General features: G+C 48.5%; 1 protein-coding gene across 22 annotated transcripts in view; it reads left to right on the top strand.

Moving 5' to 3' along the window:
• The window catches only part of PTPRF (protein tyrosine phosphatase receptor type F), a 380,951-nt gene that overhangs the window by 330,582 nt on the left and 30,984 nt on the right, over window positions 1–19,385 (top strand). For 10 of the 22 annotated variants that reach the window (XM_048313478.1, XM_048313477.1, XM_048313482.1 and 7 more), the window contains 8 exons: window positions 736–1,314; window positions 1,942–2,039; window positions 7,328–7,581; window positions 8,266–8,356; window positions 11,319–11,531; window positions 14,571–14,725; window positions 15,595–15,606; window positions 17,937–18,052. In XM_048313478.1, the coding sequence (XP_048169435.1) occupies window positions 736–1,314; window positions 1,942–2,039; window positions 7,328–7,581; window positions 8,266–8,356; window positions 11,319–11,531; window positions 14,571–14,725; window positions 15,595–15,606; window positions 17,937–18,052 (1,518 nt within the window). The remainder of the gene's footprint in view (window positions 1–735; window positions 1,315–1,941; window positions 2,040–7,327; window positions 7,582–8,265; window positions 8,357–11,318; window positions 11,532–14,570; window positions 14,726–15,594; window positions 15,607–17,936; window positions 18,053–19,385) is intronic. The other 12 variants (XM_048313480.1, XM_048313486.1, XM_048313498.1 and 9 more) reach the window with 3 other exon arrangements.

Raw genomic sequence — 19,385 nt, forward strand, 5'->3', positions numbered from 1 at the left:
AAGACGCATCCTTTTTTTAACTGAAGGAGATCAAGGTATTAAACCATCAATTTAAAGCCATCAGTTCCTAACCAGTGATGGCAGCACCCCTTGACTTGTGCAGCATAAGCAAACCTGTGGAATGCTTGCGTTCACCTCTCACATCGACACTGACATCACGAATCTGCTCCTCAACTAAACCAAAATGTATTCTGATGGCAAACAGCCCACCCAGCTCTGCTCGCTGCCTCTGCAGATGGTAAAACTGCAAGGTTTCAGGATGAAACTTGTCTGCCTCCAGACAGACCAGGGTGCTGGAATTGGGCTCCAGGGTGTCTGTTGTGGTACAGTGCATCAGGGCCAGCATGGCCTGGTGCTGTGCACTGGCTGGAGTGTCTGAAGACCACTGATTGGGAGGACGGGATTCAGATCTTCTCTGAGATACATATGATGCTTTGAGGTACCTTAAACGTTTCCTGTAAAAGGGGATGAATTTTGGGGCAGGATATGGCTGAATTTATTTCCGGTTTAAATGGCAGCACATGGGAAAATGGCAACCAAGAGCTGGCTGGCTCCAGCTTCCCTCACCACCGGATTAGGGTCAGTCTGCCACTATCCCTGTGAATTGTCTGTCATCCTCTTCACCCTGTTGTCTGAACTTTCCCACTTTCCTCAATACGGACTGAGCAGCACGGAAGCGGTCCTTCCTTCCCCTCCTCCCAGGCTATAGATGGTCATTGTGTGTTTATGTTTCAGTCCCGGGGAAGCCCACCATGATGATTAGCACGACAGCCATGAACACAGCCCTCATCCAGTGGCACCCACCCAAGGAGATGGTAGGGGAGCTGCTGGGTTACCGGCTGCAGTACAGACGTCTGGATGAGGAAAAAATGAACACGATAGACTTTGGGAAGAGAGACCATCACTACACGGTGACCAACCTGCACAAGGGGGCCACGTACCTCTTCAAATTGTCTGCTAAGAACAGAGCTGGCCCAGGAGAGGAGTTTGAGAAGGAGATCACGACGGCCGAAGATGTGCCAAGCGGCTTCCCACAGAACCTGCGTGTGGTGGGTCTCACCACTTCCACCACAGAAGTTGCTTGGGACCCCCCAGTCTTGGCAGAAAGGAACGGCAAGATCGTCAACTACACAGTGGTATACAGGGACATAAATAGCCAGCAGGACCTGGTTAACATGACCAAGGACACGAGTATCACTTTGACAAATTTGAAACCTGATACCACTTACAACATCAAAGTGAGGGCCCGCACCAGTAAAGGGGCTGGGCCACTCAGCCCCAGCATCCAGTCCCGGACCATGCCTGTAGAGCAAGGTAAGTGCCCCTCTAACAAGCCCTAACAGGAAGCTCTGCCTCCAGGACAGGGAGCTTTGCTTTGGTTCACGAAGCTTTGCTCCCCTCTGCTCTGACTGTTGTGATCAGGTACTGTGTGGCTCCCTAGTCTAAAACTAGTTCAGTGAGGGGAGGCTCAGCAAAGATTTTCTAAACTTGCCATCTGGGGGGAGAGGGGTGTTGGTGGTACCTTAATTGCATCCACAGGCACGCTTGGATGTTTTATCTGTACATGAAGGTCTCTTACTTGAACTGGAGCAGCTGTCTCAGTCGGATCATCTGCAGATCCAGTACCTGAATAACACTGCTGTTTGATCATGACGAAGGGCCAAGGGAGTGTGAGTGGAGTGGGGATAGAGAAAGGCTGCAGTTCAGCCTACAACTTCCTTTCTGTGATGCTGAAAAGTATAGTCAAAAAGCAGAACTCCTCTGGAGACTATAGACTTGGTAAAAGGCTGCTGCTCTCTTCTCCTCATTTCTTACTTCTCTGCTGTAGCTGAACTCTGACCTCTGCTGCTGAGTTAGACAAAGAGACTTGGAGTCGAGCTGCCGCCTGGCTCCCTCCTGACTTGGCTTTACAGTGCTCAAATATCTTGTTTTTCATTTCAGTGTTTGCTAAGAACTTCCGTGTCAATGCCGTCATGAAAACGTCTGTGTTGCTGAGCTGGGAAGTGCCTGACTCCTATAAATCTGCAGTGCCTTTTAAGGTAAGAGTGGGACTTGGATGACAGGAATCTCCACCTGTAGCAGTGAGCAGGACAGTGGATAGCAGCATCAGTTGGGTCCTATTGGTCAGGCTGACCACTGTAGCTCCGTGATGGTGGTCACACAAGTTTGTCCTGATGCCTGATGTGGAGCTGGGGTGTGAAAAGTTATAAATATGATTTAATCGCAAGAAATTAGCCGGACAAAGTGCTCTGAAAACCAGCCAGTGAATCAAACTAAGAATAACTCCTTCTACAACGTGTCCTGTCTCAAACATCCATATTGCCTTCATGAGTTACTTCAGAGCATCAGGGCAGATGCATAATCTCAGGGAGTGAAGGGGAAAAGCATCATCAGACTTCCTGAAGGTCTTACAGGTGTGAGCGGCACAAAATATGTCAGTACAGAGGGAACTCTGCAGGAATGGCTGCTGCTCTCTTTTCACCAATACACTTCTGGATGTGGTGTCATCCAGCAGGCTGCAGACAACACTGATGACCCAATGCCTTCCTGCTCTTGTCCAACTCCCAGGACTTGTCACTTACGTGGGTAAAAGACTGGAGTGTGTAGACCTCAGTGCAGTTTCTCTCCATTAAGAAACAAGACCAACACGTCACAACATTGAAGATAATTTTCCCAATCTCAGCACCAATCTGCTGCCTCTGCAAAGGTGCCAGGGTGGAAGCAGTGTGACTTCTCTTTCTCCTTGCATGTGCCCCCTGCCATGCTGTGCCTAAAGTGCAAATGCAAGGCTTGCACAAGCTGTGGGGGATCCATGGCCAGGGGAATAAGGGGATATCTTGAACCGCATCCACATCAAAGTGTGTGAGCACCTCGCCTTCCTTGTTACTAACTCTCCTTGTTTAATCCCTGAAGCTGAATTACCTTGATCAATAGCAGACACTTGTTAGCATACACAGTTTAGCTGAAGCAGACAAGGCTTTTGTGAAGACCTTGTGGTATTCAAAGCTCTCCCAGATGCAGGGCGCATTAGGATCAGTGTTTAGGTATCTGGCTGCAAGGAACTTCACAGAGCCCTGTTACTTGGCACTCTGCTGCAGAACCAGCGCGCTTCATCTCACCTTGTCTTGGGGCCCAAGGCCCAAATCGCTGTCTGACAGCGCGGTGCTGGAAAGGGACAGTGTGACCTTTGGAGCATTACTACCACACAGGGATGGTGGAGTGGTTGGAGGTAGCCAGGAGCCAGGGATGTAATGCTGATGCCCTGTCTGTCTGCTCTCCTAGCTGCACAGCTGGGAGTGCTATCACAGGGTGACTCAGGGTCTGCCCCTGCTGTGGGTTAACCCTCAGCTGACACAGGAGATGACATTAGCCACTTGCTAACTTAAGAGCAGTCACACAAACCAGGGTGTTACAAGGATATTTCTCTGTTAGTGCCTTCTTTTTATTAATATTCCCAGACTTGCAGACACACGAGTCAAGGCCAGGAGCTAAGAGGGTCAGTTCTAACTCGTTGATTGTGCCAGTTGAAAGAAATCCTTAACCTTCAGGGTTTTGTGTTTTGTTTTATAAACAAGGTTCACCTCTCTCCTCTAATTCAGGCACATGGGATGCTGGGGCCAGAGCCTGATACTGTAACTAGCATAGCAGATAAATCTCCATGGGAACAATTAGTATTATCTACACTTGATAAACAGTCTCATGCTAAATCTATGTCCCAAAGGGTGTCATATTCTACTTTAACAGATTTAATTAAAGTAGATATTGTTCCGACAATGAATAGTGAGGCACAGGCAGGACTGGTGCTTTTTTTTTTATTAGAGAATGAACTGGGACCTTAAGATTTTTCATTGCTGCCAAATCAATAATGAAGTTTTGAGATCTCTTTGGGGAATTTTCACAGCTTCTTCTGGTCCAGAAGATAAATTTCCTGTAAAATGTTGCCCAGCAGTTGTGGTGGAGCAGAGGAACTATTCCTTTTTTTTATTCCACCTGCAGAAAGCAGTTCTGGAGCTTTCATGGAAAGTGCAAGATAGATACAACCTTCTCCTTGGGGAAGGTGCATTTTCCTGAGACACATTCTTCAGCTTAAGAGTGGGACAGAGGATATATTGGTTAAAGGCAGCATTACAAGGTATTTTAGAAGTGGGGAGAAGGAACAGCACCTTTTGAGCATTCAAATGATACAGGTTTGGAAATAACCCCTGAGAATGCTGGGCAGTGTTTTCTCACAGTGTATCCCATGGAATGTAGTAATTACTCCTGCCTGCAAATACTCCAGCCTTGTCTACTTCTCCATCGAGTCATTATCTTTCCCAGTGTTGCACACTATGTGTCCTTTCATCTTTTAGTTCAATACATTCTGTACTGCCTTGAAATCAAGTATGAGACCTTCAGCAGTGACATTTGGACCCACCTAGCTTTGCAAATCTTGTCCTGTGGGTAGGAGCAGCACAGATGACATTTTATAGCAATCCATGGGCTAGTCAGCACTGTCTGGCAGTTCAGAGCCCTTGGGCCAGATTTGCTGCTGACTCTGGTAGTTACCAGTGGGCCATGATGCAACCTCTAAATAGCATTCCTGCTTGAGCTTCCAGGCATCTTCCAGCTGCACGTGAATGACTGTTTCTGAGCCCTTACATTATTGTAAGGTTTATGTAGAGGCCTTAATTAATGGTGCGTAACATTTGAGGAGACAATGTGTTGTGGCAGGTAAAGGGACACAGAACTGCTGCAGCAGCTGTGAAAAGGAGGGATGGCAGAGAATGCTTCAGGAAAGCATTGCAAATACCAATTTCACTGTCTTTGGGTGCAAATTCCTGTGCATGGCAATAAAAATCATCATCCGTTGTCAGCACAGAATCAGAGGCTGTGTCCTGGCCAGTTGCAGTGCAGAGCAAGCAGGGAAAATCTGAACTGAAATGCCTGACCACCTCTTCTGCCTCCTCTTGCTCTAGTAAAATAGCTCTGTCCCCAGCACATGCTGTTGTGCAGGCAGTTGGTTGGTGTCTTCCCTGGAGCACACTGAGAAGCAGTTGGTGATGCCTTTATTAGGGAAGAATTCATAATGAGAACTCTTATCCAAGAGCCAGCAGAACTCTGTGGGCTTTTCATCCTTTCAGCATAGGTCTTTATGTTGGAATTTTGGTTTTGTTCAGATCTGTGTGGGAGCACATGAAAGAGAGATCTGGCTGCTCCTTCAGGACACGCCCTGACTTACAGGCATCTGATATATCTGGACCTGTAGTATTGCAAGGACATTGCAAGGGGTGGTGCTGGTCCAGACAGCAAAGCTGCTAAGATGATTTGAAATCTGGTAGTCCTTTGGTGTGCCTACTTCTGTGTCGGAGCAACTATATATCTGATATTCCAGTGCTGCAAGAAGCATTTCTTCATTTTGATTTTTCACTCATTTTAGCACTCAGCTGCTGTACATGTCTTTGGAGAAAGGGATTAAAGCCCAGGAGAAAATATCATTAAGAGGAGTCACAACAGAAAACAATTCTCTCTGGCTGTCCTACTGTGCTACCTTTGACAGCCTTTCCCACATGTGGAGCAGCAGCAGAGCCTTTGTCCCTGCAAACCTCTGTTACTTTAGTTACTTGGTGCTTACTTTTGCAGTCCATTCCTGAAAACTGAGGCACATCAACAAATGAGATTGATTCATCTCTTCTCCATAGCTGGCTTCTCTCTGCTGCTCTGTTACCTGCTAGGAATCTTTTCTCAACAGCAAAAAAGCTCAGGCTCCTTTCCTATCCTGACCTCCATGCAAACTGACATGAAGAGGATTGAAGCATGCTGTTGGTATTGCTGTTTGGATAACACAGAAGCTGAGCTGCAAGTTCTAGGCCTAGCCAGGTCCTTGTGCTCCACTGTCCTTCAGATCTCTTTCCAGGGCCTCTCTTCTCCTTCCAGCTTTAACACTGAACATTAGAGGAGTGTTTATCAGCTGCCCTTGTCCTAGAAAGCTGGCAGCTTTCTGTAGATTTCAGCCACCTGCTGAAAAGGGGACTTGAAGAAAAGTTTGTTTCCTCCCTTGCTGCCTGCATCAGCCTGAACGGTGGGCTCAGCTGGTGAAAAATTATTTCAAGTAATTTGTCTTCCACAGAGCTGTCTTCTCTGTCTCTCAAGGCCACTGTTGGAACAAGCACATTTTACCATGTGGTCTCTGCCTATAACACTGAGTAGCTGCCAGGGTTTAACATGGTCCAGCTCTGCCACTGCCAGTTTTTGGCATGCTGTGTCTCTGCACCACTGTCAGGAATCCAGCACTCCCCTGCCATGCAGGACAGTCACCTGGTGCAAAGAAAGATGCTGGTTTTTCGCAGCTGGGATGCAACCTATGGCCTCTCTGGCTGTCTACACCCCATTTGTCTCTGTCTCCGGGAACTGTGTGAGTTTTTGCTTGGCAGAGGCAGCACCCAGGGTTTTGGGGTAAGGAGTTGTTCCAGCAGGGTCAGGATCGAGGTTCCCAGGGCAGATGGGCTGTTGGGTGCAGCTAATCCAGCAGTGCCCGTGGCTGCTGTGCCTGGGGGGAGGTGGGGGTCCTGCATATCTCCAGCAGGGCATTGAGAAATGTTGCTAGGGGGAAGCTGTGCATGGGGGGGCTTTGCTCTGCCCTGGCCACCTGCTGCTCTGCCCTGCCCACAGCCCCTCGCTGCAGGCACGGCAGGGAAAAGCAGCTCCGACCTCCTGCCCATGGCTGCATGGCACCAGCATCTGTTGTCATGACTACAGGGTGTCACACCTGCAGAGCCGCCGTTCTGGGTACCGATTTGTGAGCCCTGTGCTGGATTTGTCAGATCATTGGTGAGGCGTGTAACTCCCCTGGTCACCTTGCTGGGAGGGGGATGATCTGCATTAAGCATCCAACCAGGCGTCAGCTGGTAGACACGGGAGTGACACCAATTTAAAGCAGAGGGGATTTTACACTACCAGCCTATTCCGTGTTGTAAGCCTCATGAGACAAGAAAGAAAGGCCCATTCATCTCCACTTGAGGGCAAAGCACAGCCATCTGGATTCCTCCCCCACGTAGGTGCTGAAAAGCAGCACATGTGGCACCACCAGCCTCACCGCTGGCCCTGGCCACGCGGGCTGAGATGACCCGTCTCTGCTCCATCACTGCGAGGCACAGAGAGCACAGCTCAATGCTCTGCTGGGGGTTACTCTTCTTTAGCTAGAGATTTATGGCTGTTTACAAAGCATACAGTAGCCAAACCACCTGAGGGAGGGCCCAGAGCCAAACTGTCATCTCTAGCACTGCTATTTTGAGTGTGAGTTTGCAGCAGCAGCTGTCAGCTGCATGAACATGTCCTTTTCCTGTTTCAGATTCTGTACAATAGCCAGAGTGTGGAGGTGGACGGCCACTCGATGAAGAAACTCATAAGTGACCTCCAGCCAGACACGGACTATTCTTTTGTGCTAATGAACCGTGGGAGCAGTGCAGGAGGGCTCCAGCACCTCGTCTCAATCCGCACTGCTCCTGATGTCTTGCAAAGCAAACCCATCGCCACAAACAAATACATACAGGAAGGAAAATTCACTCTCACTCTTCCCAAAGTGCAGACCACTGTGCCAGTTCGGTAGGTGCCATGCCTTTGTGGAGAAGGTGGGGTGGGGAGAGAAAGGCATGGCAGACTTCTGCCAACCCATGGATTCTGTAACTTGGGAGTGAATTTCCAAGCAGGCTGTGGTACAGAGGCAGGCGTTTACCCATAACATGGGATCACTCTCCTGGCTCTTTCTGAGCAAATATTGATGTGTAATAAAATTAAGACAATTCTCTGACAGTTTGCCCTCACCCTGGTGGGTGTATTCCAGATGCTACCAGCAAAAATACGGTTGAGGATCAGGAGGGACTTTCTCTGACACTGTATAATATCCTTTAAATAAATAATGCCTAAAGCCTCAAGGAGATTAAAAAAGCGAGTTCGTGGAAGTCTTATTCGTTACTGTGGTATCCTTGTGCTGAAGCACAATTCCCCCAAGGTTCTTGCTACAATCCGATTATATAAATGTCCTTCTCACAGCTCCTACACCACCCTCTGGAACACAGTCTGTAGATCTTCATTATCCTAATGAGTGCTAATGGCAGTATTCTCTTCTCTGGTGCAGCTGGAAAACCAGCCTTTTCCTTATTGAGCCCTTTTGCTGCTTAAAAGGCAGGGAAAGGAGCGGGTCACCCTTGAGGCATGTGGCACACATTATTCGGTGACCTGCCAGAGAGGTGGCTCAGGGTCCCGTGCTTACACTTCCTTCCTTCCCAGGTGGTACTACATCGTGGTTGTGCCAGCAGACCAGAGCACCAGAACCCTGACTGCTCGGTGGCGGACACCTGATGAGATGGAGCTGGACCAGGTAGGAACCTGTAGCAGCTGCTGTCATGGAAGTGATTCCCAAGTAGCCCAGCACACTTTGCCCAGGCCTCCTGGCAGCACGATGGATGCAATGACACAGGTGCAGGCTGCACATCAGAGGTGGGAGGCTGTGGGATGGGTGCCCACTCAGCCTTTCTTGGTGACACCATGTAGGAAGGAGGCTGGGGTCAAGCTAGGGAGGAGCCACTTCCCAGAATGTGCCCCTTTAGGAGTCCACACTTGAGTGTCTCAGAGCTCTGACCAGGACAGATCCTGTCCCAGGTCATACAGTCCTTGCAGCCTTTTTCAGATGAAATGACCATGCTAATATTGAAAACAAGCTAGGAGAGAAAAGTATTGGTTTCAGTTCATTAAGCTACTTTGTCAGGAGGCTTTTCACTCTCTGGGTGGGACTAAGCCTGCAGTGTAGATAGAGAGTTCACTCTTGTATCTAACAAAACCTGCAAAGCTCCCTTCACACTTGCTTTTTAAAAGCTTTGAGCGTTCACCAGCCATTACCCCAAGATGCAGCTTGTCCTGTGCAGGAGTGCTCTTGACACCCGAAGCATGGAACACGTGCAGGTGTCAGGAGACTCCCCCATGAGGACTTTCTTCCCCACACACACTGCCACCCCCAGAGTATAAAGGAAAATCTCCAAGAAATCAAGCACAGAAAGATCCATTAAGAGAACAAAGTTGCAATCTTCAAGCACTCAGAAATGACAAACTGTTAGAAGCTGTAACTCAGCCCTTGGCTTTATTTACATGATGGCACAGTCTTTTCCGTGAGGTCCCAGCTCCACAATGTCTATTGGTGCTTCTGTTCTGCAAATGAAGCCCAGTTGTGTGATGGAGAACCATCACCCACAGGTCTCCTGCATCTTTTCATTGCAGAAGTTTTCAGCATCACAGATGTCACAAGAAAAAGAAGACCAGGATGAGGAAGGTTGCTTTGGTTTTCAGCTTTAGGTGGTTGAAAGCTATCGAAGGAATTAGTTTCTGTCTCTGTCTCATCTAGCCTCAGGCAAATGATTTAAGGCAAAATTTTCATCAGCAGCCAGTGTCTTGTATATTGTGATTTTTTAAAGTACTCCATTTGAGATCCTGGAGCTCTCATTTGCAAAGCCTAAGCATCCCCAGCTGCAGAGAAAGTCAGTAGGAACTAGATACAGAGTCAGTGCTATAAAGAAAATACTAAGTTTTCTTGAAAAACAAAACAAGCTGATGTCTTTTCACTTTGACATTCAAATTTAGTGGACATATTTTACATTAATGTTGCAGTGTTCCTGTTCTCCATCTGTACAGTTGGGATAATCGCTTTTATCTTGACTCATATGGGTGTTTGGAAGATCAGATCATTAATGTTTGTGAAGCACTTGTAATAGTATAGTGATCAGCACCATAGAAAAGCCCATGAGGAAATTATTAATTTTGTCTTCAGAGCTGGATTTGAATAGTAAGCAATAAACAAGGCCTCAGGCTGCATAATGCAAAGAAGAAAACAAAATATGGAATATCTGCTCTTTGATTAAGCACTGTCTGTCCTGTGTATTGAACAAAGCAGGGGGCTTACAGAAAAGATAGTCTGTGACTATGCAGTCAAGGGTGCAGCACAATGCACGTACATAAGACAGCTGAATTAATTTTGCACAGGCAATATTAATTTTCTAATTTTTCAGGATCTGAACTTTGCAGGCCTAGCAGGTTTTTTTTGCAGTCTTTTGCTGTATTACATGTGTAAGTGGCAGAAGCCTCCAGCAACCTTAACCACAACTGGAGCCCTGTGGTTTTGTGTCCATGCACACAGAGCTGCGTTTTCTGCCTCAAGGAGCTCAGCTGTAATCTCAGCCAGATGCAAGAGATGGGTGTAGGAAGCAAACTCCACACTCCAACTCCAAGAACTATCTTTCTGCTTTTTCCCCTTGGGATTACAATGACATTTGTGAAACTCAGATTTTTCCAGCCTCCTTTTTTTCCTTTTTTTCTGGTGATACTATAAGGACAAGCTGTAGCTTTTCTAAATTACTTCTATGTGAGTATTGATAAGAGGACAAGGATGGATTGTCAAGGGGAAAGAGTGAGGGGTTTCTTACCCAGCTTTTAATCCTTAGGGAGGACCCAGCTCAGCAGTGTGACTTTGTGTGTACATCACTGTCCCTAGCCCTCTGATGTTCCCTGTCTGCCTTGACAATATTGCACTGATACATTTCTGTATGAAATGTATTTCATGCCTCCTCCTTCATTTTGAGTTAGAATTTATCTTCCAAACTTACTATTCATTTTTATTAATTGGAAAAAATCTGTTTAAACATTTGAGAGTCACTTTTAGCAGTACAATTGGATTTTTGTGCTTTGATATCCTTTTTCATGAATTTGTGACTATGAAATTTGCCATTTTTACTCTGAACATCCCATGAAGTGTGTTAGCATTCTGTGTGGTTTACACAAAGCTCTGCCTGCAGCACAGCAGCAGGTGAGCTACAGAGGCACTGACAGAAGGGAAGGACACAGCAAAGGTCACTTTTTCCCTAAACATCAGCATCAGCTGTAATTCACATCCAGTGTCCGTAGAGAGTGCGAGTTGCTGTCCAGACCAGTATTTAGGCCACAGAACATGGCTTGGTTCTCTCACAGCCCATTGGGATACATAACTCAGGGGGACAGTCACAGCCAGGCTGTCTCAGCCCTAACATGCACCATGTTAGCTTCCCAGGACTCAGGATGTTTCCAAAGTTGAGATCCTAGTGGAGGTTCTTGCAGGGAGGGTCGGTAGACAGGTGCCCCAGCAATGCCTAAATGGGTGATACTTGCCTCTGGTTTCTTAGTACTACCACATACAAATCAAACCCAGTTATCTTCTCCCCCCCTTCCCCTCACCCCTGCTGAGTGCTACAGCCAGTAAGGTGACAGCATAAGGCAGTGTCATGCTGTCAGCAATAGTGATGCACCTTGTTTGTCCCCAGCTGCTGGAGGCCATAAGCCAAGGGAGTCAGAGCAGGCGGCAGCGACGCCAGGCAGACAGACTCAAGCCCTACATTGCTGCTCAAGTGGATGTGCTGCCTGAGACCTTCACCCTGGGGGACGAGAAGAACTACAAAGGTTTCTACAACAAGCCTCTGTCTCAAGACCTGAGCTATCGCTGCTTCGTGCTGGCCTCACTGGAGGATGGGGACACGGTAAGGACTTTCTGTGGGGGGCACAGCCTGTCATGGCAGAGCTGAGGTGGGCTCAGTGCAGGCAGGGTGAGCAATTGCTGCAAGCTGGGATGACAGAGTTTTCTGTGAAGGGAGGAGAGAGGCTGCGTCGCGGGCCTGAACAAGCTGAGGCGGCTGTGGGAATTGATTTGATAAATGGTGTTTTTGGAGGGAAATGGCACCATGTGTTCCACATAACAGATGAGAGTGGAGGACAGTGTCAACACACACGTCCTGCACAAGCTCAGTTGTGGCTGGCTGGGCTGTTCTCAGATCAGAACTTGGCACACGGTTGGGATGGGTTCTCATTCTGCTTTGGTTCAAGTAAGTGTCTGTAGAAAACAGTCCATGAAATCCTACCCTGCACGGCGACTGCTGAGACTCTGAAGTGAACAGGATGTTTCCCCTGCAAAGCTGCTCTCACAGGCCCTTCTCTGCCCAGAATCTCACTTCAGATGACATCTGGAGAAGCAAACCTGCCTCCCATCGCAGTGGATTATCAGCAGGGCAAAGGTGCACACTTGCCTGCTGTGTAGGGATTTTTGCTCCTGCACATATCCCTGCTACAAGCCGGCAGCACACAGGTCCTGGGCACAGGAAAGGCTGATGCAATAAGCAGGGAGCAGCACAGCAAGACCTGGGCATCAATGTCCAGCTGTAAACCCAGGGCAGGAGTGGTGGTGGCAGCAGCAGTAGCAGCGGCCAGTGTGTAAATAATGGAAATAATGGAGGTGCACCGAATCCTTTGGTTGGCTTCCAAGCTGTGGCTTCCTTCCTCAGCCTCATTTGCTTGTAGTGGCTCATTAGGGCTGGTTGAGTTCTTCATTACTCATCCAGCTCACGTGTTCTTATGGCACTGCACACCAGTGAGGGAAGGAGAGTCACAGATTAAGAACAAGGTAATGCAGAGGCCTTGAGATGCACTATCCTGACAATCCCTTTTAAGAGAGGTGACTGTAACTAGTTGATCCCAACTATAATCATCATCTCCTCACTAGCATAGACCTGCCACAGCCCTCTAGTAAGCCACCAGCCAGCAGCAATGCTCCTACAAACCTCCTATATACCCTGCTCCTACAGGCCACCTTCCTGCATCCCCTGCTGCATCGCATCTACTTTCATTTGGAGCATGAGGCATTCTGTCCAAGGCTGTGCACTGTCTCCGCCACCCAGCTCTTCTGAAATTGCTTTCTGTGTCTCTAGTGTCAGCAAGAGAGCAGAACATTGCTCTTCTTCAAAGGCAGAGGGAATGTGGTTGAAACACTGTCTCTGGGAGCAGGGGCACCTGCACCTCGCAGTCTGCCTTTGGAAATGCCACTGAGATAACAGTCGTTCTGATCTCTTCTACATCTGACTTCCCTTGCAAGGCGACTCCTCCAAAGTGTGTCTGAAAAAATAAGAATCTTTGCCCCTTGCTCAAAGCTTTGGAGAAGGTCACGCATTTCCATGCTGCACACATCAGCATGTGCTCCTTCCCTCCCCCACCACCAATGCACCTTGACCTTCCTGGGGAGTCGCAGGCAAAGCCTTTTTGCTTTTCTCAGAGTAGCCACTTGCCCACAGAAAGGGGAGTCTCAAGCTTTCTTGTCTGTGCCATGCTCAAGCTGTAGCTGACTCCCTGCCCTGTTGTTTGAACTGGAGACAGGGTATAGGAACAGGCTGATGGGTTGCAGTGGTCCTGTGCAGACTTCTAGGAACAGAATTAAACCAGGAGCTGGTAGCTATTTCAGTTACTGAAAGATGGTCTTGTAGGCCTGAAAGGTTTCACAAAGTAGCAACCACCCCCCATGCTTCTATCCCAGACAGTGGCACCTCTGCTGATAAATCGGAGGAGAGCAACTAGGATGCTGAACTAGTGCGTGTTGCAAGAAGAATGTCCCAGATAAGAGCATTTTCTGTACTCCATACATGCTTGAAACCAGCCTGGCTGGGATCAAGGGCACTTGTGAGAGTAGATCAAGATACGCGTTTGTGTGACACCAGCAGGCTTGATTTTTCCCTTTCTTCTCCTCACATATGTGAAGACATGAAGTGCATGTTTAAACGCCAGCCTTAAAGCAAGAGATTTATAGATCCACAGGCACCTCTTCTGTGACCGAAACTTCTATGGCAGGAGCAGAGCTTTCTGACTTCTTAATGCATGGCAGCAGGTGCTGCTCAAAAGCCACAGGCACGGAACTGATACAGCTCTGGCCCTCTCTAATAGTGGGAAAGGATTTGTTTTTGCAGCATTTAACCCTTCTGACCCAGAAACACTGAGCTGTGAAGGTGCAACATAGCTCCATAAGCCTTAGCAACAGCAGCAGAGCACAAGGTGCAGTGTCATTCTTCTGCAGGAAGGGTTTGGGTCTCTGCTGATTCTGTCTAGCTGGTGGGGCTAGAAAGCTGTCCCTTCAGGTTATAAATCACTGGGCTGGTAGATTGCAGAAAGAAAAGGAACCTGTAAGAACGAGCCTCTTTCTAAGGTCTGTTTATCAGAGACATCAGGTAGAAAATGTTCCTGTCATTTCATTCCTTTAAGAAAGCCTGCCTCACCCAGCAGGGGTTTTCCTAATATAACTCTATCCTGAAGAGATGTGTTGGTATCAGCACAGCAGGTATTGTAAACCACTTAGGAATCATCAGCCAGCCCCATTGTGCAATTGGTTGGGATTCAAAAGGTGGTGATTTGGCTCCAAGAGAATCCAGGGCTGGCGAGTGGCTCTCAGCTGGGCTGCTCCAGTTTGGCACCTCCAGGTCAGGTTTGTCAGCCATGAAGTCGCTGGCACTGGAAGTGTTTCACACCAGCAAAGTTGCTGGCACCCAGAATGTTTCACACCAGGCAGAAACTGTTGCCACAGCATGACCTCCGCCGATGCCAAGGGAGGGAGTTATCTCATGGTGTGTTGCTGGGGTTTGAGAAGCATGACCACTCTCTGCTAGCCAGAAGCGAGGGGAAACCTCAGCATTTCAGGGATGTAGCTGTTGCTTTAGCATAATGGATGCTTGCTTTTCTCTCCCTCTCCTGCCTGTGCTGTTCAGAAGAGATATGCAGCCAGCCCCTACTCAGATGAGATCGTGATGGAAGTGGCTTCAGCAAAGCAGCAGGATGAACCAGAGATGCTGTGGGTGATGGGACCCGTCCTGGCTGTGATATTAATCATCATCATTGTCATTGCCATACTTCTCTTCAAAAGGTGAGATCTAAGCTGGGATGTGGCAGTTATGGCATGAGCACTAGAGGCACTGGCGCCTTCAAGACCTTCCTTGTAACCTTCAGATATGGGATGCTCTGACAGACAGTCCTTGGTGGTTATGGGGAGGAGGAAGGTCTCTACCTGGCACAGCAGAAGGCTGCTGTGTAAGAGAGCAGAAGGGCTGGGTATGCAGAAGGTAGTTAATATCAGCCCCAGGACACAGCTGCTGTGGATTCTGGAAGCAGGTGAGCAGTGGGACAGAGGAGAGCAGCTTTGTCCCTAAAGCCAGTCTGACTGCTGTCTGGTCGCACAACTTGGATTGGCAGCCTTGGGAACTTCTCTAGTACTGGTTCTCTATAGAAATTGCCTGCTTGGTCTGTGGCAGCTGCCCCTGCTCCTGCAAATTTTGACTGAGGAACATGACCTTGGTTGTGAGAACAGGGCATGGATGTGACAGGCTGAAATCAGAGTGGAGCTTTCTTCTTGGGGCCTCTCAGTCCTGACTACTGAATCAGAACCACCAACACACTGTGCTCCCTGTGGGAGCAGACACCTCCTTTTGCCTCTCAGAGCAGACCTGCTCCAGTTGTAAGTGTAGCGTGAGATGATTGTTAGTCCTCTGGAGGAGCACAGGTTGCATTTGCATGTGTTCATGTAGCCTGTTCAATTACAGTAGGTCATCCTCTGTCAGCTCAGCTCTGAGGTTCTGCTCCTCCTGGGCTCTCTATTTACATATATTTCTCTAGCTGGGGAAGGGAGCTGCCTTCGTTGTGTGATTAAATGGAGTTCTGCTGTGCATGTGCAGTCAATGCCTTTTCTGTGTGAGTGATCATCTCCTTTCTTCTGTTCCTGCTTTTCCCTGGATCTAGTAAGCAAGAAAGGTATGAATCCATTTTATCTTTTTGTTTTGCTAAAATTTCAAGTCTATTTCCCTTTTTAAAAATCAAGCCTGAAGCTACTAAGGGGCATCTTTGTTTTTGGGAGTGTGGAGCATGCCAGCCCTAGGAGTTTAAAAAGACTTTGTTTCCTCAAAGGTATCAGCCTCCTAGCAGTTGTCAGCCTCTCACAGCTCTCAGGGAGAAGTTCCAACATAAAGACTTCCCAGGTTGCTTTTGCAATTAAATTAAAAATAAAAAAAACTACAATAATAATGGCAGTTTTAGGGGTTCCTTTGGTTTCTCAGTCACTTCAGACTGAGAGCTGTTCCCTCAAGAATGCAGGTGGATTCTTGCAGTCTCTAATGAGGAAGCTTTGAGGGAATACTGGGCAACTGTAAGAAACATGTTTGTTGGTCTTTAATGAGAGAAAATGGCATCAGAGGGGATTTCTGTACCAGGGCCCCATGGAAGGTATTGCCACCTTGCCTTAGCTTTGCTTTGTCCCAGAGTGGTGGGGGTGGAGCACCAGGCAGCACTGGCCTGCAGTGCCCAGACCTGACATACATGTCCCTGCTGCATCCTAGCCTAAGGAGGAGCAGCATATCCTCTTCTAGCACCACCTGTGTGCTCAGAGTGATGCTGTGGTTTTGTCTGTCTGGCCTCTCTGTGGAGGCATTTTCTCCCAAAGGTATCTGTGTGTCATATTCACAATGGCATGTCTACAATGGGAATGAATTGAAGCTGAGCAGCAGTGGATAGCTTGGGATCTGGAGGATGGTTTAGCAGTTGCCCTGACTGGGCTAATGAGACAGAGACAAAATTTTATTATGTGCTGTGCCCATTCCGCAGAAAAGCTGTCCCACTTTGCTTGAGGGCTCAGGGACTGGTACACCCGTAGCACATTGCACATCCTGCTGTGCTCCTGATAGGAGCTTTATTTGTTTGCTGTGTGTTCTGCTTTTTTCTATCAATACTCTCAGTCCTTCAGCTCTTTTGTCTTGGTCCAGGCAGCTGGAAGGCTTCTGAGATGTTGAGATGCCTCAGAGTAGTGTAAGACTCTCAAACTGGTTCTCCCCGTTGAACAACTCCGGTGTTTGCGGCAGCCTCGGGCTGCAGGTGGAGCTTGCTCACAGGCTGGGCCACACAAGGAGCACACGCAGGTTTCGCTCATGATTTAGGCACTAAATTTTCTCTAAATGCTTCTCATTAGTGGCAGCCCAGCATGCCTAGTCTCTGATGGAAGTGAAAGTTCCCTGTGCCTGTGAGAGCATTTGCAATCACACATGGCTCAGGGTCACCACCATCCAGGGATGCAGTGGCCTTAGTGCAGAACCTGGCAGCCCTTCAGTGTGCTTCCCAGTGCTTCACAAGGAGGTCCAAAGCAGAGACTGAATCTTGCCATTTGCAGGCTGGTAAATGTGCTAGCACTCATGTAGAGCAGCAGTGCTGCAGCTCCCTCTCTTCCAGGAAACATCAGGCCAGCAGAGGGGTTCAGCCAAAATCCATTTGGGGGCTGTAGCCAAAAGACAAAGTCTCTGTGTGTTCCTGCATGCTCAGGGCACTGGCCATGTGCCAAGGTCAGCACAGGCTCAGAAGAGAGAACTGCTGTGCTGCTCCTGCCCAACACCCTTCTCCACCCCTTGGGTGTATCCACCATATTTGTAATCTAGAGCTAGAAGTGGGACCTAGAGATTCACTAGAAACTCTTCTTGCAGTATTAGATTTTCCCTAATACTCACTTGTCCACTTTTTGATTGGATCTGTCCCTGCTTTGCCTGTGAATTCCAGCAAGAGCCTGAGGTGGTGGCATCGCTTTAGGCATAAATACAGCATGAAGAGACAACATTGTATTTTATTGTTCCATTAATACACGCCTTGGGTGCCTTCAACCATTCAAGACATGTATTAATGGCCCAATAAAACACACCCTGAAGAGCCTTTACACTATTATATTACAGCATTCTATATTTAAATATTTCTAATACTTGAAAAAAAATTTTATTATATCCTTCCGCTACAGGAAATAGTTCCTAGAGACAGTAAGAGGAAACAGCATCTTGCATCTATCTGCATTTTCTCTAATAAATACTATGCAGAATACCACATTTCAAAACTGCCTCACTAATCAAACATCTGACATCTCTTACATATAATCTTTCCTGTTTCACAGATGGGAAATTGGTGGCACAGAAGATGATGTGACTTACCCAGAGCCCCAGGGAGCCTGGGGTGGACCTGGGTATCTGGGACACAGGGACCCAGACTCCTTCCCAGGGTGATTCATGCCAGTCTGCCAGAACTCACCTGCTTGTCTCTGCCCTCTCTGTCCACAGGAAAAGGGCACATTCCCCCTCTTCCAAGGATGAACACTCCATTGGCCTGAAGGACTCACTCTTGGCCCACTCGTCTGACCCAGTTGAGATGAGGCGGCTCAACTACCAAACTCCAGGTAAGGAGCAGCTCATCCTCTTGAATCCTGCCTCCTCCAGTTCCCCTTCTCCATGTATGTCCCCATGCCAGAGGTCGAGTTGCAGCCTTCCCACCCTCCAGGAGATCCACACCTTCTCAGTCACAGTGACACAGAGTGGGCTTTAGACCGAGGATGTCCAGGTGTCTGCTCTCTGGGTTGCAAATCCTTCTCCCTGGCCCTGTCACTGCAGGCCCAAGAGGCTGGGGAACCTGGATGGGGCTGGCCTGTTGTGTGGTGTGTGTCAGACATGGTGTGAAGCTCATTGCAGTTGTCCTGAGCTGGGAGGAGCCTCCACACGGTTGGGAGTGTCCACACCTGGGATGCTCCTGGGTGCTGCACTGGCTTCACCCGGGCTGGGCTTCAGTGCTGAGCACAACTGGTGCAGTGTTGGCCACATGGGCTGCATTTGGGGCAGTCAGGAGGTATACAAAGCTCTTACTCTGCTGAGGATGTCTCAGCAGCTTCATTCTTGGATCTTTGGTGTGCTGACTCTCCTGCTCTGCTCAGCTAAGGGTCAAGAGAAGAGCTACCTGCAGACTATAGTGCTCTCCAGCCAGTGTTGTGGCCCACTGAAGGACTCTACTGGTCATGGTGGTGTCAGTGCAGGGGATGATAGTTCAGTAAAAGCCATTCTCTGCATGCTGCTTTCACTGGCCTGGGATGCCTCAGGCTGTAGCTTTGCCAGCTCATGGAGGCAACTGTACTTCACACTGCAGAAAGGTCTTGTGCTGCTGCTTTGTGTCTGCATGCCTCTGATGGCACCGAAAGCACAGTACCTGTCATTGTAGTGATCAGAGACAGGCTCGCCCTGACTCGTTCAGAGCCTTTCAGAGTCCGAGTCCTAGACGAACTGAGGGAGCACTTGGGCTTTTGTGATGGAGGGAGCAGTTCAGCAGCAAATGAGGCACATACAGTTCTCTTCTAACTTGCAGCTCCTCCTGGTCTGTAACCTACTTTCCTTTTCCTCCTGCTGCTCATTCATCTAAGAGCTTTCATCTAACAGGAGAGTTTTGAAGGGGCCATTTCCTGATGTAAAACTGCTGTGTCTGGCGGGGGGCGGGGCAAGAACAGCCTTTCCTGTTGCCATTCACAGCAGTTTGGCTCACACCTGGGGTGAACTACACTAGCACATCCTTTTCTGTGCCAGGGCAGCTGTCAGGGGTCCGTAGTTAGTGCGTCTTCCAGGCAGGACCAGTGGCAGATCTCACACGTGGGCAGCAGCAGCAGCAGGCTGGTACGTTAATTGGCCACAGCACAGGATGGTGTCACAGCGTGGGAGGAAAATGGTGTGGGGAGCAAGGGAGGCACGTGT

The sequence above is a fragment of the Corvus hawaiiensis genome, chromosome 9 (genome assembly GCF_020740725.1).
Source record: "Corvus hawaiiensis isolate bCorHaw1 chromosome 9, bCorHaw1.pri.cur, whole genome shotgun sequence".
Classification (NCBI taxonomy): Eukaryota; Metazoa; Chordata; class Aves; order Passeriformes; family Corvidae; genus Corvus; species Corvus hawaiiensis.